The sequence below is a fragment of the Microchirus variegatus genome, assembly GCF_963457635.1.
Source record: "Microchirus variegatus genome assembly, chromosome: 13".
Classification (NCBI taxonomy): domain Eukaryota; kingdom Metazoa; phylum Chordata; class Actinopteri; order Pleuronectiformes; family Soleidae; genus Microchirus; species Microchirus variegatus.
In genome coordinates, this window is record NC_139814.1 from 16,989,430 (window position 1) to 17,006,037 (window position 16,608).

Genomic DNA, 16,608 nt, shown 5'->3' on the forward strand with positions numbered 1-16,608 from the left:
TGTGTATACCTGTGAGAAAATGTTGGGCGTGTACCTCAGTGCAACTCCACACGGATCCAGTGGACGAGCTTATATCTCTGGTTTGGCCTGCATTGTCAGTACTTGCCTGATAGTCTCCCAAAACATAATAATAATAATAATAATAATAATCAAAAGGACATCATGGATGTGGGTATTTGAAAGATACTCAAAATATAAATACTCAGCCTTCACTCTGCAGGTAAACAGGAAAAGACGACAAAAGCTTGTTTTGAGGTCAAAAAGGACTCAACGAGTCCCAAAAGCCTGTCTGTAATAATGACTTGGTATAAGCCGTGGCATTGAACAACATAGTAAACGAGTGGCTACAAAATAAATAAGCAGACAAAACAGAAACACATTACATTCTCGTCCGTTCGGACTCATTATTTGGTCACACCAATATAGATTCAGTTATTAAAGTCATATGTTCGCCATCATCATCATCATTTTTAATCCACCAGCTTTCTGATTTTAAAAACAGGAGGAGAAAAAAGTAAAATATTGGTTTTGATTACAAAATACACTGGCTCAGTCAGTGAGACTGTTATTTTTATTTTATTTAATTGTTTGCCTGCGTGTGAAAAGAAAATAAACAAGGCGTGTGAGAGGCACAGTCAAGTTAAAATGGGCCTTCGCACGCGCAGTTCTTGGCGAGGACAAAAACACCTTTTTATCCCCAAAACAGAGTCGGAAGGTCCCAAAAACTGTCTTAATTTCATGCTCACTCTTTAGGTTGATCACATCACAGGATACTGTTGTTGTCCTCGAACTTGAAATTAACCATTGAGCAATGTCGCTGCTGATGCTATTGCTGGAGCGGCCATTGTGGTGCACACAGCGTACACTGGTGAGAGTCACAGCCCGGGGGTCAGTGTGTAAACGCAGTCAGACCCAACAGCAGAGGGACTGTTGGAGCGGTTTGTGACTCCTAAAGCAGAGGGTTGGACGTATAATACTGTAATCTGTCTCTGTTCAATTTCTTCTCCTTCATGCGACGATTCTGAAACCAAATTTTCACTTGTCGGTCGGTGAGATTGAGCATCCGCGACAGTTGCAGGCGTTTCTCCTTGTTAATGTACACACTGAAAAAGAATTCTCTCTCAAGTTCTCTGATTTGATATTTGGAATAAGGACACCGTTTCTTGCGGATCCGCTGTCCATCTGGAAGACACACACAAAGAAAAAGGAAACTGTGTATCGGTCACAGAAATAATAAACATTTCCTATAAGGCATGACTATGTTTCACACAAAAAAAAGATTTATACGCCCTGGACGTTACCCAGATTACGCACGAGCGGATTTCCTCCACATAACGTATTAATAACATATTTCCCATTTCAACATTTTAAGTGTCACATATAGTGATATTATATTGCACTGGAAAGCCATTTCCTGCTGGTTCACTAGACAATATACTTGGGCTCTGACCTTTTAAGTGAAAAGCTCACATTCAAATGTAACAGAGTGGACTGTACTTCAACAAAAAGTAGACAGTTTAAATGGGAAAAGGGGGCAATAGGTTTTATAGAACACGTTAAGTACAACAAAAATACACAAGTGGGAGCACAGACTACATGATAGCTTTAACACCAGAGTCTATAAGCAGAGGCACCACCCTCATTACATGCAAATGTTCTCTTAACGCTAAGAAACCGTGAAACAAGCACGTTAATAACACATGGAATTAACACGTCTCTGTGTGGGAATTCATATTTAAAGCTGGGTGCTTTTTGGAAACGTCTTAATACGTGTTAGAATGCAGAAAAATTACCGGCCTGTTGTCTTTCACGGCCAATTTCAATTCCAAACACGTGATCCTGCAGTTTATAACAAAGTTTTGTTGGGGGTGGGGGGTCTACAGGCCCTCTATAAACCTTATATGCTTATAAAACAGCATATAAAATGTTTAACAGCAGCGCGCAAGATTGCAAACTTTCTCTCATAACCAAGGCGCTGACTTTAATACGTACTGCTGCTGCTGGATTTCTCCTCATTGTTGCCGGAAGATAACTCCGGGCTGCTTGTCTCCTCTCGGGGCTCCTTTGCTTCGGTGTCCCGGCACGAAGGCGCGTCCTCCGGCGCAGAGCTGGGCTGCTTGCTCGCCGTTTTGTCCCCTGAGTAGCCGTTTGTGGAGGAGCTCTCCGACGCGTTCCCGTACGCCGTCTCGTAAAACTGATCGAAGGCTTGTGGCAGCACGCCATTTCTGCCCACGTTCCCGTAGAAATTGGCGGCGGCGGACCCGGTGCTCGCGTGGTGATGGTGGTGGTGGTGATACGCGGCGGCGGCTGCGGCGGCGGCAGCTGGGCTGTTTTTACCGAACATGTCCCCTACAACTGCGGTTTGCGCCGACAGACAGTCCCGGTGCACCATGTCCTCCGCGCTGGGGTAGCACTGAGGCAAGTTCCCCCGGTGCGGCCATTTACTGGACGGGTCAATGGCTGCATAGTCCCTGAACGTCACTTCTCTGACGGGCTGGACCTGCGGCAGGTTAGAGGAGTACGAGTATGTCATGGGGCGGGTGGACGGGGTCTGGGATAAAAACGAGGGAAGACCGGAGAAATCAGCCCCCGCCGACACGTAATAAGTGCAACTGGGCAAATACATGTTCGATCCGACGGGGACCCTCTCGTCAAAATCCATCATCGTAGTTCACCCTCTACTATAACTCTATGTTGGGGTTTGATTCCTCTATAGCCGCCCTGAACATGGCTCTGAAGCGCCGTGCCTCTTGCCTCTTTGAAGCAGGTTCGCTAAACAGAAATTTGGAGACGTAAGCTGACGTGGAGAGCCATCTCCATCCACTCCACGGAGGAGGCGGTCACGTGACTACGCGGCAGAAATTGACAGATTTTCAGGCTGTGTGTGTGTGTGTGTGTGTGTGTGTGTGTGTGTGTGTGTGTGTGTGTGTGTGTGTGTGTGTGTGTGTGTGTGTGTGTGTGTGTGTGTGTGTGTGTCGCGCGCACGCGCCTGCCTGTGTGCCAGTGTGTGTGTGTGTGTGTGTGTAAGAAAGTAAGAGACATGACTTCTGCGTGTCCTAAAGCTTGACATTGGTAGTTCATCGCCACCATGTCTGATTACAAAAATAATTTCTTCACATGCAACAAAGTTAGAAGAATAGAACTTTACGCAGATGCTGCGCCTGTTTAAAAATAAAGACGGTATTCAATTGTAGTTTTGGTCAAAATGTCAACAACAATTTTCCAGATGCTTGTGTTTCTGCTTTAGGAAAAAAAAACATTTGTGTGGATTGAAACTCGTTCCATTTGCCTCGTTGATTCATCACAGACACAACAGAGAGGGGAAAATGTTCCACATGGAAACTTGAAGAAAGCGATAGCTCTTAATAATATTAACTAAAATCGTATATAGGATTTATTGACCTAATTTTAGAGTAAGGCAACACCTTGGCTCTAAAGTCCATTTTTAGACACGTCTTAGTCCTCTTTTGGTGGTTTTACAACATGGCAGAGTCCTGAAAACCAAATGCTCAGTGAGCATTTGGTTATCAGGGTCATGTTCAAAGTAGGGGCTAATGTTTCAGCAGGTTTCAGCCTTGTGTTTCAAACCGCTTTTGCAAAGACAACACTGAAATTTACCAACAATAAAGACTGGGTAAAAATCTTAAAATGTGTTTACAGAGTCGCAACTTTATGCAACCACAGTCAAATGGACTTTAACCCACTCTTTATTAAAGTGCTGTAAAACTTATTTATTTGAGGATTTTAATTATATCATTGTAATATTTTCCGTCAGTCACTTAAACAGGAGAGGCTGACGGCTAAATACTGGAAAAAAAACAAAGGTTTATTGGGGAAATGCGCATGAATTAAGAGGTAAACACTGACACCAATAATCATTAAAACAATCTGCTCTATAGTAAAATGTTACAGACTCTTAAGAAAAACATAAAATATTCTATTTTTAAATCATACTTCTTATTGCTTTGTTTTTTCCCTCCTATTAACATTTAATGGCTACACTAACCTCCAAAAAAGCGCAACAGCCATTACGCACGGCTGTTTCTTTGCGTTTTGGGGTAGATGTTAATGCAAATGTACGTATTCAGAAAAAAAGTCAACTTCCAGAAATAAAAGAGAAATTTCATTTTCTGTTGAATAATAATTTTCGTATTTAAATCCATTTTCCCACAAAGATACACACATTAAAATCACAGGGTTGAGATGTTTCAAAAGATAGTGTTGCGCATCAAATTAAACTGCAGCTGTATTTTGCCATTTTAAGCAAACACTACATCTGTATTGTATGAATGCATAATCTGTTTTTCACTGAAAAAACGTCTATGTAAATATCCCAAAAATTACAAACTTAGCATAGTCAGGCAAACGCAGATAGTTTGCAAACCAAATGTTTACCCTAGACGGAGGAAATTAGAGGAAATTCGGGTTAGAAAATGCACAAAACCAGGATTTATTTCCATTTAAATTGCTAACCCTGTCACAGCGAACATTCCCTGGCTCTCTGCTTTTTAGGCCACCGTGGATCTTGTTTTGAAGAGAGCTGCAACCTGACTCTAATGTGCTGTGAATGGGAGACCTGATCGTGGATTAAGACCGCCGCGGCTGGCCTGGCCTCACAGCCCGATGTGCATGTGAGGACCTGAGGGGCTCTCCATGATGGCTCATGTGAAACACGACCTCAAAATATCACACACACTAAGACACCACAAATACCTAACTAACGCGCTGCGAGTGTACGAAAACAGGGGAGAAAAATGCATGCAGTTTGTGTACTATTTGGTGAAATTGCAGGGACATAAGCGACTGCAGTGTCTTTTTGGGACCACACGCTCCGCCTCTCACTCAATCCAGACAAATTCTAGGAGTTGTGCTGAAGCTTTTAAGCTGTAATTGAGCACAGGATGCCCAGGAAAAACCAAAGCCAGCTCTGCACAGACGTGCGTTTTTATAGCTGCTATAGTATTCTACTGCGCTTTTTTTTCTCCTCTCCCCGGCCAGACAGACACCACAAAACTGGCCAAGCGTGATAGAAAGTCGCCACCTAAACGGAGTCAAAGTCAGCAGCTGTGGATTTTCAACAGCACAGGGAGAGAGAGAAATGGACACAAGGTAAGATGTATTATATCTATAATCATCTGATTAAATCACGTCCAACTGTGGTTTTGTTTTTCAAATGTCCTTAAAAATATAAATAAGTATCTTGAAAAGTAAGATTACTGGAGGTTATTTGCGTTGTGCATTATGAGGTAATTCAGCTGTTCCTTCGACCATCCTCGTTATGCGCTTTTCTTCATCATAACCACAGTCTGGCGCCGAGTAATAAAAAAAAGAAAGCCCTCAAAGCCAAAGCTTTTTGTCTGAATACGGTCGACTTCAAGTTCGGGGGAGGGATCGACTGTTTCCACTGAGAGTAAAGGGCCCTCACCGTGCCCCGGATGGAGTTCCTTTAATTACTGATGCATTTACGCAGGCTTTGGTTACAAGAGTGGTCGATGTGTCAGTTTGCAAATGTCGACTAAAAAGTAAAGTAAAATAGATTCCATCTTCTTTGGCGTTATAATGAGAGATGCAGGGCCTTGTTTTGAGTCTAATGTGTGTCAGGACTTAACTCTAAATAAAAGTAAATACAGACTCATGACTAACACCAAACCTTAAACCAGCTGCTCGACAAACTCATCGTTCACATATGACGTCAGATTATGGACACACAAAATAAGCACATGACTAGAAACGTGAATATTAGCACAGTGAATTTTGTAAATAAAGAAAAACGAACGTTAATCTCAGTGTGAAATCTTCATTTAGAATAAAAGCAGTGTTTTTACTGAGGGACAGGTTTTCTTCATACGTCATTGTGGTTTCTCCTTTATCTCAAATCAAACACACACACACACACACACACACACACACACACACACACCAACATGACATTACTTGCACCACTTTCAACCAAAATGACTGATCCTAAACTAAACTACAGCCCGACCATCAAGTATATTTTCCCATGTGATGTCAACGTGTAAACACAAAATCAAAGAATCATACGAGGGCATATATAAATAATTGATATAAACACATTATACACTGTATAGTTTGAGCCGAACGGAAGAATGACTGAAGTGCAGTGACTGAGTCAGGAAGAGAATGCGACAAATAGGCTGGATTGCCCCGTCTTGTGCCATAAAACCTTGTTAGACAACAAGTAAACAAGCCAGCCTGGGGAGGATCTGAAAGTACAGTTTAACACCACGTCAGGTAGGCCTATAGGCTGTAAAGGAGCCTAAATAGGCGCGTCCAGTGTCTTGCAAAGACACCTCCTGTAGTTTAAGCATTTAAGTGGAATTGCCCAGACTTTTAGTACAGGCGGTTTTGTTTTCATTTTATGTTAGAAAGAAGAAAAAGAAGCAGCCACCATCACTGAAAAGCACCCATTCTTAATCTCAACATGAATCCAGCGTGTTTAGTTTACAGTGTGCAGAGCAGAGAGGATGCACAGGCGCAGTCTGAGACCTGCAGGCCCATCGTGCGACCTTTTTTAACGCACAGAACAACATACATGCATTCAAACGTCACTGTAGATGCAGCTTTATACATCACTGTGCAACAAAAACAACAATATGTGCAACCCGAGGCTGGGGAGCGATTCAACAACAATTCTGGATACGCTGTGCGCGTATCGCTGCGTCACATTTCACTGCACATTCAGAGATTATGATTTTCTTAATGTGTGTTTTTGAACTTGAATGTTTCACGGTCTTGGCTGAGCCGCTGTTATGTCGCATGTATGTGGCTAAGCTGATAGCTGTGAGCCTGCAGTGGCAGCAGGAGACTGTAAAACCATCAGACTGAAGAAGCATGGAACAAACACAGCTTGCACTTACCTCGAGCACAGAAGGAGCAGAGCAGGATGAGTTTCTGAGGAAAATGCGAACCTGATTTCAGCGTCCAACTTGTTGATGTATCCACAGGTGACACAGCCGTGGGCACGACGACAGACGGACCACACAGGAGCCACACACGCAGGAGAAGATGATCAACTCCACGGTCAACGGGGGAGCAGTGGAGACACACAAAGCTGGATTAGCCTGCAGAGGGTATATCCTGGGAAACGAGGCGTGGAGGAGCGGGGCCTGGACAAAAGGACATAAAATGACATTTAGTTTAATCACGAGAACAAAGAGAAAAAAAATACATGAAAATGTATGACAGGAGGGAATCATTTGAAATACAAGTATAGAGGAACCAAATAACAATTGCGTCAAAACATTAGCGGGTTTTAAGTGAACTAAAAACACTTCGTTCAATCTAAATTCACACATTGTGAGCGCGCACTAAGAAAATACGATATCTAATAATAGTTCTAACAGAAACTAATCAGACTGGGCCTGCAGCGAACACTACAGGTTTTTATTTATTTTTTATTTATTTAACTATAAATCCCATTCAGATTAAGAACCTCTTTTTCAAGAAAGGCAGCAGCAAATACGAAACACTCAGCAGTTACACATTTACACATTACAAAAACACAAGCAGAAAAGGAATTAAAAAAAATAAGCCATATTAAATTTACAATCACATGATGGAAAAACAAGTGCATGTTGTCTCCGAGCCTCGAGAACTCTCAGTTTAGATTTGAAAGCGTTCAATGAAATTAACTCAGTTTCCAATTTTTCTGCAACATATATGCTGCATGCAAAATGTGCAGAATGGACAAAGTGCGGCAATTTTCAGTACGGACATAAGGGACAGAAAGCAACGAATGATACTGTGAACGGAAAAAGTACGAATTCTCAGTGACATTCAGGTACAAGTGTAGGTGCAGTAGTCTGGGTATTGCCTTATATGAACATATACCAATGGCGGCTAATTGCATAGTGTTTCCCGACATGTACATATAGTTGTTTACATTATATATTTATATCTCCTGGTGTGTTTGGCTGCATGTGTTATCCAACAGCGGAGGTGTTGAGGAAATGTTGACATCAAACACGCGCGGCGTTTGGAAGCAATTTTGAAATAACACAAATCACTTAGCGCCTCTGATGCGCCAGTGTTTTCTGCATGTGAGGATCTCGTATGATTTCCACAGATATAGAAATGTACACACTGCGTCATTTCACAACAAACGTCGCCACTGAACAAGATTCTGTGCACCTTATGAACATTCTAACATATTTTATGGACATTCTGGACAATTATTGTATCCGAAATGAAGTAATATCACCGCTTGATTCAAAGACTTGATTTAAATATATCCGTTTAGTATTTGCGCTCTCGCTTCGGTAAATCAACACACGCAGCTGATTTATAAGAAGAAGAAAAAGACGAAAAATCAAATGAAAGACATTTATCTTCCAGTTGGTTTATTTTGGATTAGAACTGTAACGTCAGACATTCGTCTTTACGCATGAAAGGATGCGAACACGGCGCGTAAAATCCACATTTTATACTTATATTAGAACTGTTTTTAAAGCCAAAAACGTAAAAATAAATATCGAAAAACATCCTACGTAACGTAGTTCAAGTGCAGCCATTTAACAAAGACTTTGACCTACATTGATTTGCGTTTTGACTCGAGGGGAATTTGTGCAAAAACAAAAGGTCACGCATTCGACGCAAACATCCTCCATATACGTACTCACATATTCTATATATGGTGTTTTTTTCTTCTAAAACATCACTATTTTATTGTAAATTATGTGGCACTTGTACTTGAAATCAAATAAGATTATATACGTGGGTATGAGGACAAGAGAAATCCGTATGGGGATGAATAAGTCGCCGCCTGGGACCTGGATAAGGCCATAATCTCGGTCAAGTGCTTCTATTTGACCACTGTCACGGTCCTGGATAAGCTCGTGTCTGGCTCAGGTCTCTGGGTTATCACCAGATTAACTTCCAACCCAGACAGGTTGAGACCCAGACTTTTTTTTTCTCCCTTTTTTAGAAAAAAAAAACCTGACCAAAGCTGTGTTGCTGGGTGATCGAAGGTTGCAGGCCTCGCCTCCATTACGCACACAGAGAGCGAAGGTCAATGTAAAGAGCAAAGCCGAGTGCTGGTCTTGTCTGCGTCTGCCAAAGCAGATCAGAGACATTCAGGGACCAGAAGACACCACAGAAAAAAAGACAGGTCACCTTTTTCTTCTTTTTTCGTTTTAGCTCTTTGGTTAATCCCACATCTGCCCAAAAATGTGAGATTATTCAGTCATGCGGAGTACAAGACAGACACTTATCATGGAGGATGTGAAGTCGATGCAAAATAGGTCAGCTTTTATATTTATTCTCATGAAAATAACCATGATATGATCGCTTACATTCCCAGTGTTTGTTATGATTTAACACAGACGCAAAATGGCAGCTACAGGAAAATATGTTATTTCAAAACGCCCGATACTGCAAATGTTTACTTACAATTACGCAGAGCGTTTGTGGTTTAAATTTAAATTATGTTGCAAGGACGCAAGTGTAATTGTTTTTTTCTGTATTGTCAGAAAAAAAGGTTATTTATGTTCCTTTAAGGGTTTGAATTAACGGTAACTCTGCGTTTGTCCTGAGTGTGGCAGCAGAACTCAATTCTTGAACAGTGCAGCCTCATGTGATCCTGCTGGAGGAGGAGGAGGGGAGGAGAGAGGAGAGGGGGGCGGAGCTATGAGCTTTGGACTCTCACGTCATGCGTCAGGTTGGAGGCGGGACCTTGTGGCCTTGTTTTGGTCTCAGTGAACCAATGAGAGGCTGCTGGGTGTTTTCTCTCTCTCTGCCCCCAAAGGAGCTGTCGCTCGGATTCACGTCTCCACAGTAAACTTCCGCTCCAGAGCTTCCGCTCCTGTTTTTTTTTTTTTTTTTTGTGGGACAGTCTGACGTCATCACTCTTCCTCTCCCATCTCCGAGCTCCCTGTGTAGCACGTGACGTGCACGCTCCGCGGTGCCTTTCGTCACAAGGACGTGCCATCAAGGACACAGCATTAGAGCCAATTACCAGCTGGTCACGTGCGCCTCAGTCGCAACACATCTCAGTGTTCACTAATAATCCACAATCAGGCCTTAAGAATCAGGTTCATATTGTAGCAGACTAAATATAATTCTGAGGTTGATGCATTTCTCGTGTTGATGATTTAAAACTACAAATATGCTCTGAAATTAAAACCACCATTGAAAAATATAATTAAATCAGTATCCATAAGTATAGCTACTTAATTCATGCTTCTAGTACTAATATTGAAATCATTAATTTTAGTTATTTTCATTGTTATGATCACGTGCATGCTCCAGATTATATTTAAGAAAGAAACAAAGGATTCGAATGAAACTAAACTGAACTAAACGGTGAGCCAATGCGATCTTTAAATAAAAAAAAATAATAATAATATTTTTCAAAAAAGCATTTGCGTTCTGTTTACAAAATGTACAGCCGGTACGTGTATAGGGTCAGTCTTGTATGTATTGTGATGTAAAATAAAAGTTTTGCCTTTTAAGGAAAGTCCGTGTAAATACAGGAGCTCAATCTCAGAACAAGGACGGATAAGGTTTCATGTCGGACTGAATCCCATTCATCACAAACAGCTATAGTCCGATTATACACTGCATTGTCAGTGTTAAGGGGGAACGGAATACACGAAGGGCTACCGGGGTAGAACATGCGAGTTATAAGTGTTTATTAGAGCCACTTTGAATAAAAAAAATGACAGTTATTATGTGATTACATGAGGATGATGGTGTATTCTGGTAACTACATTATTCACTCTAAGGTTGTAAAGGCATGCGTTTGTCGTTACGAATTAAATGTGTCTTAATTAGGGACGTGTATTGTAAGTGTGTGTGTGTGTGTGTGTGTGTGTGTGTGTGTGTGTGTGTGTGTGTGTGTGTGTGTGTGTGTGTGTGTGTGTGTGTGTGTGTGTGTGTGTCATCGCCATGCAACTAACACGCAAGAAGAGAGCTTTAAGCATGTTGCCTGTTCAATGTTCAGAATTAAGACGGATTTCAATTATAGTTTTGGCCAACAACAATTTTCCAGATGCACAAAAAAAATGTGTGTGGATTGAAGCTCGTTTCTTTTGTTGATTATCGCATACACCATACACAACAGGGGAAATCACTACCTCTCTACAACCTCAAAGCCAAAGGGAAACATATTTAAGCGGGTGACTAAGCATGGGAATAACATGACAACCTTATATTAATAAACGTGTCAATGTTGTTTTTCTTTTCCTATTGTGTCCTGGTTTTCATTGGGACAAACTGCTGCAGAAATAAAAACAAAGGAAAAATTGTGATCCTGATCCTTAACAGTCAGTAATTTACCATCACAGATATTCCTGAGTTTAGTTATTCTGAAAATAATCCCACAATAATCCAGCGTCGTATGCAACGAGACAATGTTCTCCGTCCAATTTAAATCACGTCACACACTTATCAAATTAAATACGTCAAATAGTTGTAAGGCGCTTCTAAAAGCACACTCTTTTTTTATTTTATTTTTTTAACGAATGGGAATTCACACTAATCAGATTAAATCCCTCACAAGAAGATTGAAAGTCTGAATAAAATAGCAGTTCCCTTATGTGTTTCTAACATGTATGTTAACCGGCAGAAATAAACCAGTCTTTTTCAACTTTCATAATCATTATTATCAGTATTATTATATTTTTAGCATACAGTTAAAGGCCTGTGTTCTGCTACGTTAGGTCTTCATGATTCGCGTTAAACCACAAATGCAACTACTATTATACTATAGAACTATAATCAAACATATAGACGCAGACTATCCATAATTGAAATTATTTTTATACATATATAAATAATTTGCAACAGTTGCGTAATTAAAAAAAATTAATATAAAAATATATATAGCCTTTTTTTTTTTTTTACCGCCGGCGCCATTTGAAACCAATCGACCAAAGTATAACTGACCAAATCCACTGTTCCCATGTTCATACACGAGCCATTTATAGAAGACAATTACGCACAAAACTGCATCTCAATAAATGCAACATGTAAACGGAAATTAAATATTTCAGCAATATTCAGAAATGGTGAGTCACGTATGGGCTGTTTGCATTTCATGTTTAACGTAAATCATGATTTTTGTTTGTTTTAATATAAACACAGAATTGAGACATATTTTACATTAAATGTGCTTATGATCTATTGTACTATTTAAGGTATTATTATTGTAACACCAAAAATAAAGATGGATTTTTAAATTGTTGACTTTGTTTATAAATTCACTTCGTGTTTTTTATAAATTATATTTATCGTCTCCACAAAATATTAAAGCGAATTTTATAAAGCAAAACATCAATACTATTGCCATAATTGATATTCATAAAATCTTACCAACTATTATTGGTCAACTTGAGTGTTTCACAAATCCTCCACTAGATGGCAGTGTCGGTCCATTTTTCCCCACCACAGAGCAGCAACATCGCACTCGTTTCCCTCCTTTTTCCAAGAGCACAGACCTCTCTATAATTGTCAGATTTTAATTTTAGTAAAAAATAATATAATCGAAATAAAACAAAGGAACGACATGATAACACCCACAACACCTCCACTTCATCCGATTTGTCTGATGAGAGTCTTAAATTAATATGTAGCAACAATGGACGATTATTTTCTTAAAAGGATAAAGTGTTTGAGAGTATGAAATACAAGCTGAGCCACGATAAACAAATAATAAAAATAAAAATAAAACGTTTTTCATCCAATTCCAACTTTTATTGGATCGGACTTGAAACAACAACATATTAGACGCACACATACATAACCTGGATATCATGCCGGAATTTACTTTATATACAACCACATGAATACGCACACATTATAAAAAGTAATGATTCATATGAACACAATTATCCCGGACGATTAAGCATTATAATAAAGAATTGCACCATGGACTGCACAATGACGGATTCATATGATAAGACTAAAACTTCATACAAGCAAAAGCATGTGAGCAGGTTTTAAAAGAAAAGCAGGAGAGATTAATATTTAACATTCCCAAGGTCCAAATCCGTAACACCGCCACTTCCTGTCAGTCTTCACCTTTATCTCTCTCTTGTTAAACTTGCAGATAAAGGCGTAGCTCGGTGGCGTATACACCTTTTTTTCTGAACTGGGGTCAGTTTTCCTGCATCAGGAGTGAACATGCCAGAATGGGAGGGAGGGAGGGGGGGACAGAAGTCACACAAACTGCAGATATATAATTTTTTTCACTTTTCTTTCCACTCGACTCCTTTAATTTTTAACAAGTGGAGGATCCGGGATTCATGTGCCCGCGAAATGTTGTTCCATGAAGCTCCGGGAAATCATTTTTGGCATCATACAAAATAAATCATGTTCAGTCAGGAGGGAGTTATTCCAATCCAGGAGTCCAAGTGTGTGTGTGTGTAAGAGTGTGGGTGTAAATGTGTGTGTGTTGCCACAGATATTGTCCGTAATAAACAAAAACAAAAAAAGAATAAAATCAAAATAAACGAAAAGGACCTAGCTGATAGTTTTCAATTTGTGGACAACTTTCTTCTCCTTTACGCGTCTGTTCTGAAACCATATCGTGACCTGTCTCTCGGACAGGTTGGTCTGCGCAGATATCCTCCTCCTTTTGTCCTTCGTGATAAATTTATTGACGCCGTACTCGCGCTCGAGTTCCTTCAGTTGCACCTTGGTGTATGGCACGCGCTTCTTTCTTCCACGTCGATAAGAACCAGAGTCTCCTCCACCGTGGGACACCGTGTCTGAGGAAAAAGAGGGAAAAAACAGTTAATGGAGCTGTCGGAGAGTCCTCTCAACAAGTGGCTCTGTATAAACTCACTCATAAAAATCAGAATTTTCTCTTGGAATTAAAACTGCTCATAATTATATTCCATGTCATTACCATTAATATTTCAGGAAATCATTAAAACACGTTTTTAAAAATAATAACAATAAATTCCCGAGATAATAACACCTGATATAATTATTTTTTGTTTTTAAAATATTATCATAATTATTATTCTGATTTAACCACACACACCTTACTGTGTACAACGCCATGTTTTAATATCTACTCTCATGTCCAACAGTGGTGTTCTGTAAAAAGCTGGACTGTCCTACCTGGTATGGAGCTCTTCCACATGTGTCCAGGCTGTGGCTGCTCCTTGGCGCAGTAAACCTGGCCGTTCCAGCCGTTGGCGGCGAGAGTCCACGGTTGGTAAGTCTCCATAGGCAGCAGGGACTCGTGTCTGGCTTCTGACGGCGCACTGATCGTTGGCACCACGGGGACGTCCAGGTAACTGGGTACAGGTTGATATGGGCCTGACGGATATGACGGATAAAACGCGAATTCCTTTGCCCGAGAAGCGAAGTCGTCCCCCGAGGCGGATGTGTCCATGTATTTCTCTCCATACGCAGAGGGAGGCTGCGCGCCGCACGGTTTTATGCTGTTGTGATGCGACATTCTGCACGGATAATAACTGCCACCGAAGTAGCCATAAGGAAGAGACGCGCTGGATGAATTCTGAGCTGCAGAGCAGGGGCTGCACTGCTTGACTGGCTCGCTCATAGCTGAGGTGGGCACGTCGCTGGAGGAGTACGCCGTGCTCGGTGCCAGGGACGCGGGGTGCGCCATCAGATTCCTGCACTGGTTCGCAGCAAAGTTGCCACCAGCGAAACCCTCCATGCTCTTGCTCACTTCATCGGAACCTCCGCCGTTGTCGTAGAGGAACATCACCGACGGGTCGACCCAGCGCGGACGGAGCAGCAGTGACGTTGTCATAGCACGGCATCCAACATTGAAGCTTCTGGCTCTTTTTTAAAAAGCCCAGAGACTGAAAAAAGGAGATACTGGTTCCCAGAGTGTAAAGCCACTCTGACGCGCACAAGAGCGCAAAGGTTGAGCTGCCATTGGCTCGCGTCTTGTCACGTGACCGGGCTATGCAAAGCGGACGGTAAACATCACCCAGTGCAGATAATTAAATGGAGAAAAATGCGGCGAAGTAAGGTGACCGTGTCTATCACGGGACTCCCATTTTTGTCACGTCTGCTTTATCTCACATGGATTTTGCACCTGAATTTGACAGCACTTGCTTCTCCTTATGCTGCCTTTCAGAGTCTAAAAGGATTATAAACGGGATCACAGTAGTTTAAGCATTAACTTTGATTTTTTTTTTCCCTTTTTTTGAGTGAATCTTAATAGAGCATTTGCAAAGACAGATTCCATATTCATATTTATCTCTTTTTCCACTGATGCACAACGACAAGCCTTTGTCTGTGCCGAACACTGCGCCATTATACAGATATTTATCACACACATTTCTCCATGTATTCAACAATAATGTTTAAGAAACCTCTATTTTATTTGAATTTTACACATCCACATCCATGCGTAATACACTTGGTATTACGCGTATTACGCATAATACACTTGGTATTACGCATTGAGGAGGATGGTGTGGAAACACCTCATGGCGTTCTAAGGCCTACTTATGCGTCTATATCCTGCACAGTGAATACACAACTGTGGAGAGTTATAGTATAGATTCCATATATTGCAGATACATTTACTTATGCATGAGCATGTCCATATAAAAGAAGAATCATACAAACAACACTGGGTGGGAATTTAGGTGGAAAACGAGTGAAACGCAATGCGCCACAGCCGTGTTTAAAAAAAAAGGTGAATATTCCAAGCACTTGCGTTCACCGACGTGTTTATAATACGCAAAGACAGAACACAGCGCAGTGCTTTGCACAGACGCAGTGTTTTTACATAGAGAGACGCGGCTGGAGGCCAAGGTCAAGTTGAAAGTTGTAGTCTAGCCATCCAGCCTGTCGCGCTATTCAGGCTTTGAAGGAACCGTCTGAGGTCTTTGAAAAGAGCGGAAGAAGGGTGAGAATTCCTGTCCCAATGAAAGCTATTGGAGGACATTAACTTTTACTATCATTTTGTTTTCTCCACCGAACTCTATAGTCTGAAACCCGCGTCAGTGGAAGGTGCTGCCGTACCCTGCGTTGGAAATATAACAAGGAATTAGGCGGTTTTTACCTTTTTATTTGCGCATGTCTTGGGGGAGTTTTTTTGACAGATACGTGCGAAAATGATGTTGATCCCTGAAAAGAGGGGACGTGATAAACGCGCGTGTACGTGTGTGTGTGTGTGTGTCTGGTCTGCTGCTTTGTGTTTACGACCAATGGCTCTGGTGGAGTTTTATTTGTTACTTAAGTTTCAAAATCCAGCCTGAGCTGTGGCCTGATTTGGTGAATTTGTTGTTTCTGCTGTAAAAAGGTTTAAAAATATACGTTCTGTACCAAAACAAAGAGGCCGATACTCTGTGCGTAAAACGGGGATGCGACTTATCCACGTACACTGTTCATGTGTAAACAAAAAAAACAACTTCCTTTATCTCATGTGCTTTACACAAACGCTACAAAACAGTACATTTCAACAAAAAGGCCACGTTAAATATATTATTCTAAAACAAACAGGACAAATGAATAAACAAAAAATATTACAAAATAAAGGATTTCGAAGCTCCAAATTAACTCAGGATACTTTTAGTTTTCTATTAATATATTTCGGGTTTTTTTAAGATTAAAAACAGAGTAAAGTGTAAAAAAAAAAGACAATACACTATG

General features: G+C 40.9%; 2 protein-coding genes across 2 annotated transcripts; both read right to left on the minus strand.

The window, feature by feature from the left end:
• Positions 1-549: 549 nt before the first annotated feature.
• On the minus strand, positions 550-2,698 carry LOC310935925 (homeobox protein Hox-A11a). The gene is made up of 2 exons (XM_083899927.1): positions 1,993-2,698; positions 550-1,182 (listed from the first exon to the last, which is right to left on the minus strand). The coding sequence occupies exons 1-2, from the start codon at positions 2,663-2,665 to the stop codon at positions 950-952; spliced, it is 906 nt and encodes a 301-aa protein (XP_083756053.1). The 5' UTR covers positions 2,666-2,698; the 3' UTR covers positions 550-949.
• Positions 2,699-13,482: 10,784 nt separating this feature from the next.
• Positions 13,483-14,779, minus strand: LOC310936080 (homeobox protein Hox-A13a; the record flags this gene model as incomplete). The annotated part of the gene is made up of 2 exons (XM_083900115.1): positions 14,089-14,779; positions 13,483-13,730 (listed from the first exon to the last, which is right to left on the minus strand). Exons 1-2 carry the CDS (start codon positions 14,747-14,749, stop codon positions 13,483-13,485), a joined length of 909 nt encoding a protein of 302 aa, XP_083756241.1. The 5' UTR covers positions 14,750-14,779.
• Between the last annotated feature and the right edge of the window lie 1,829 nt (positions 14,780-16,608).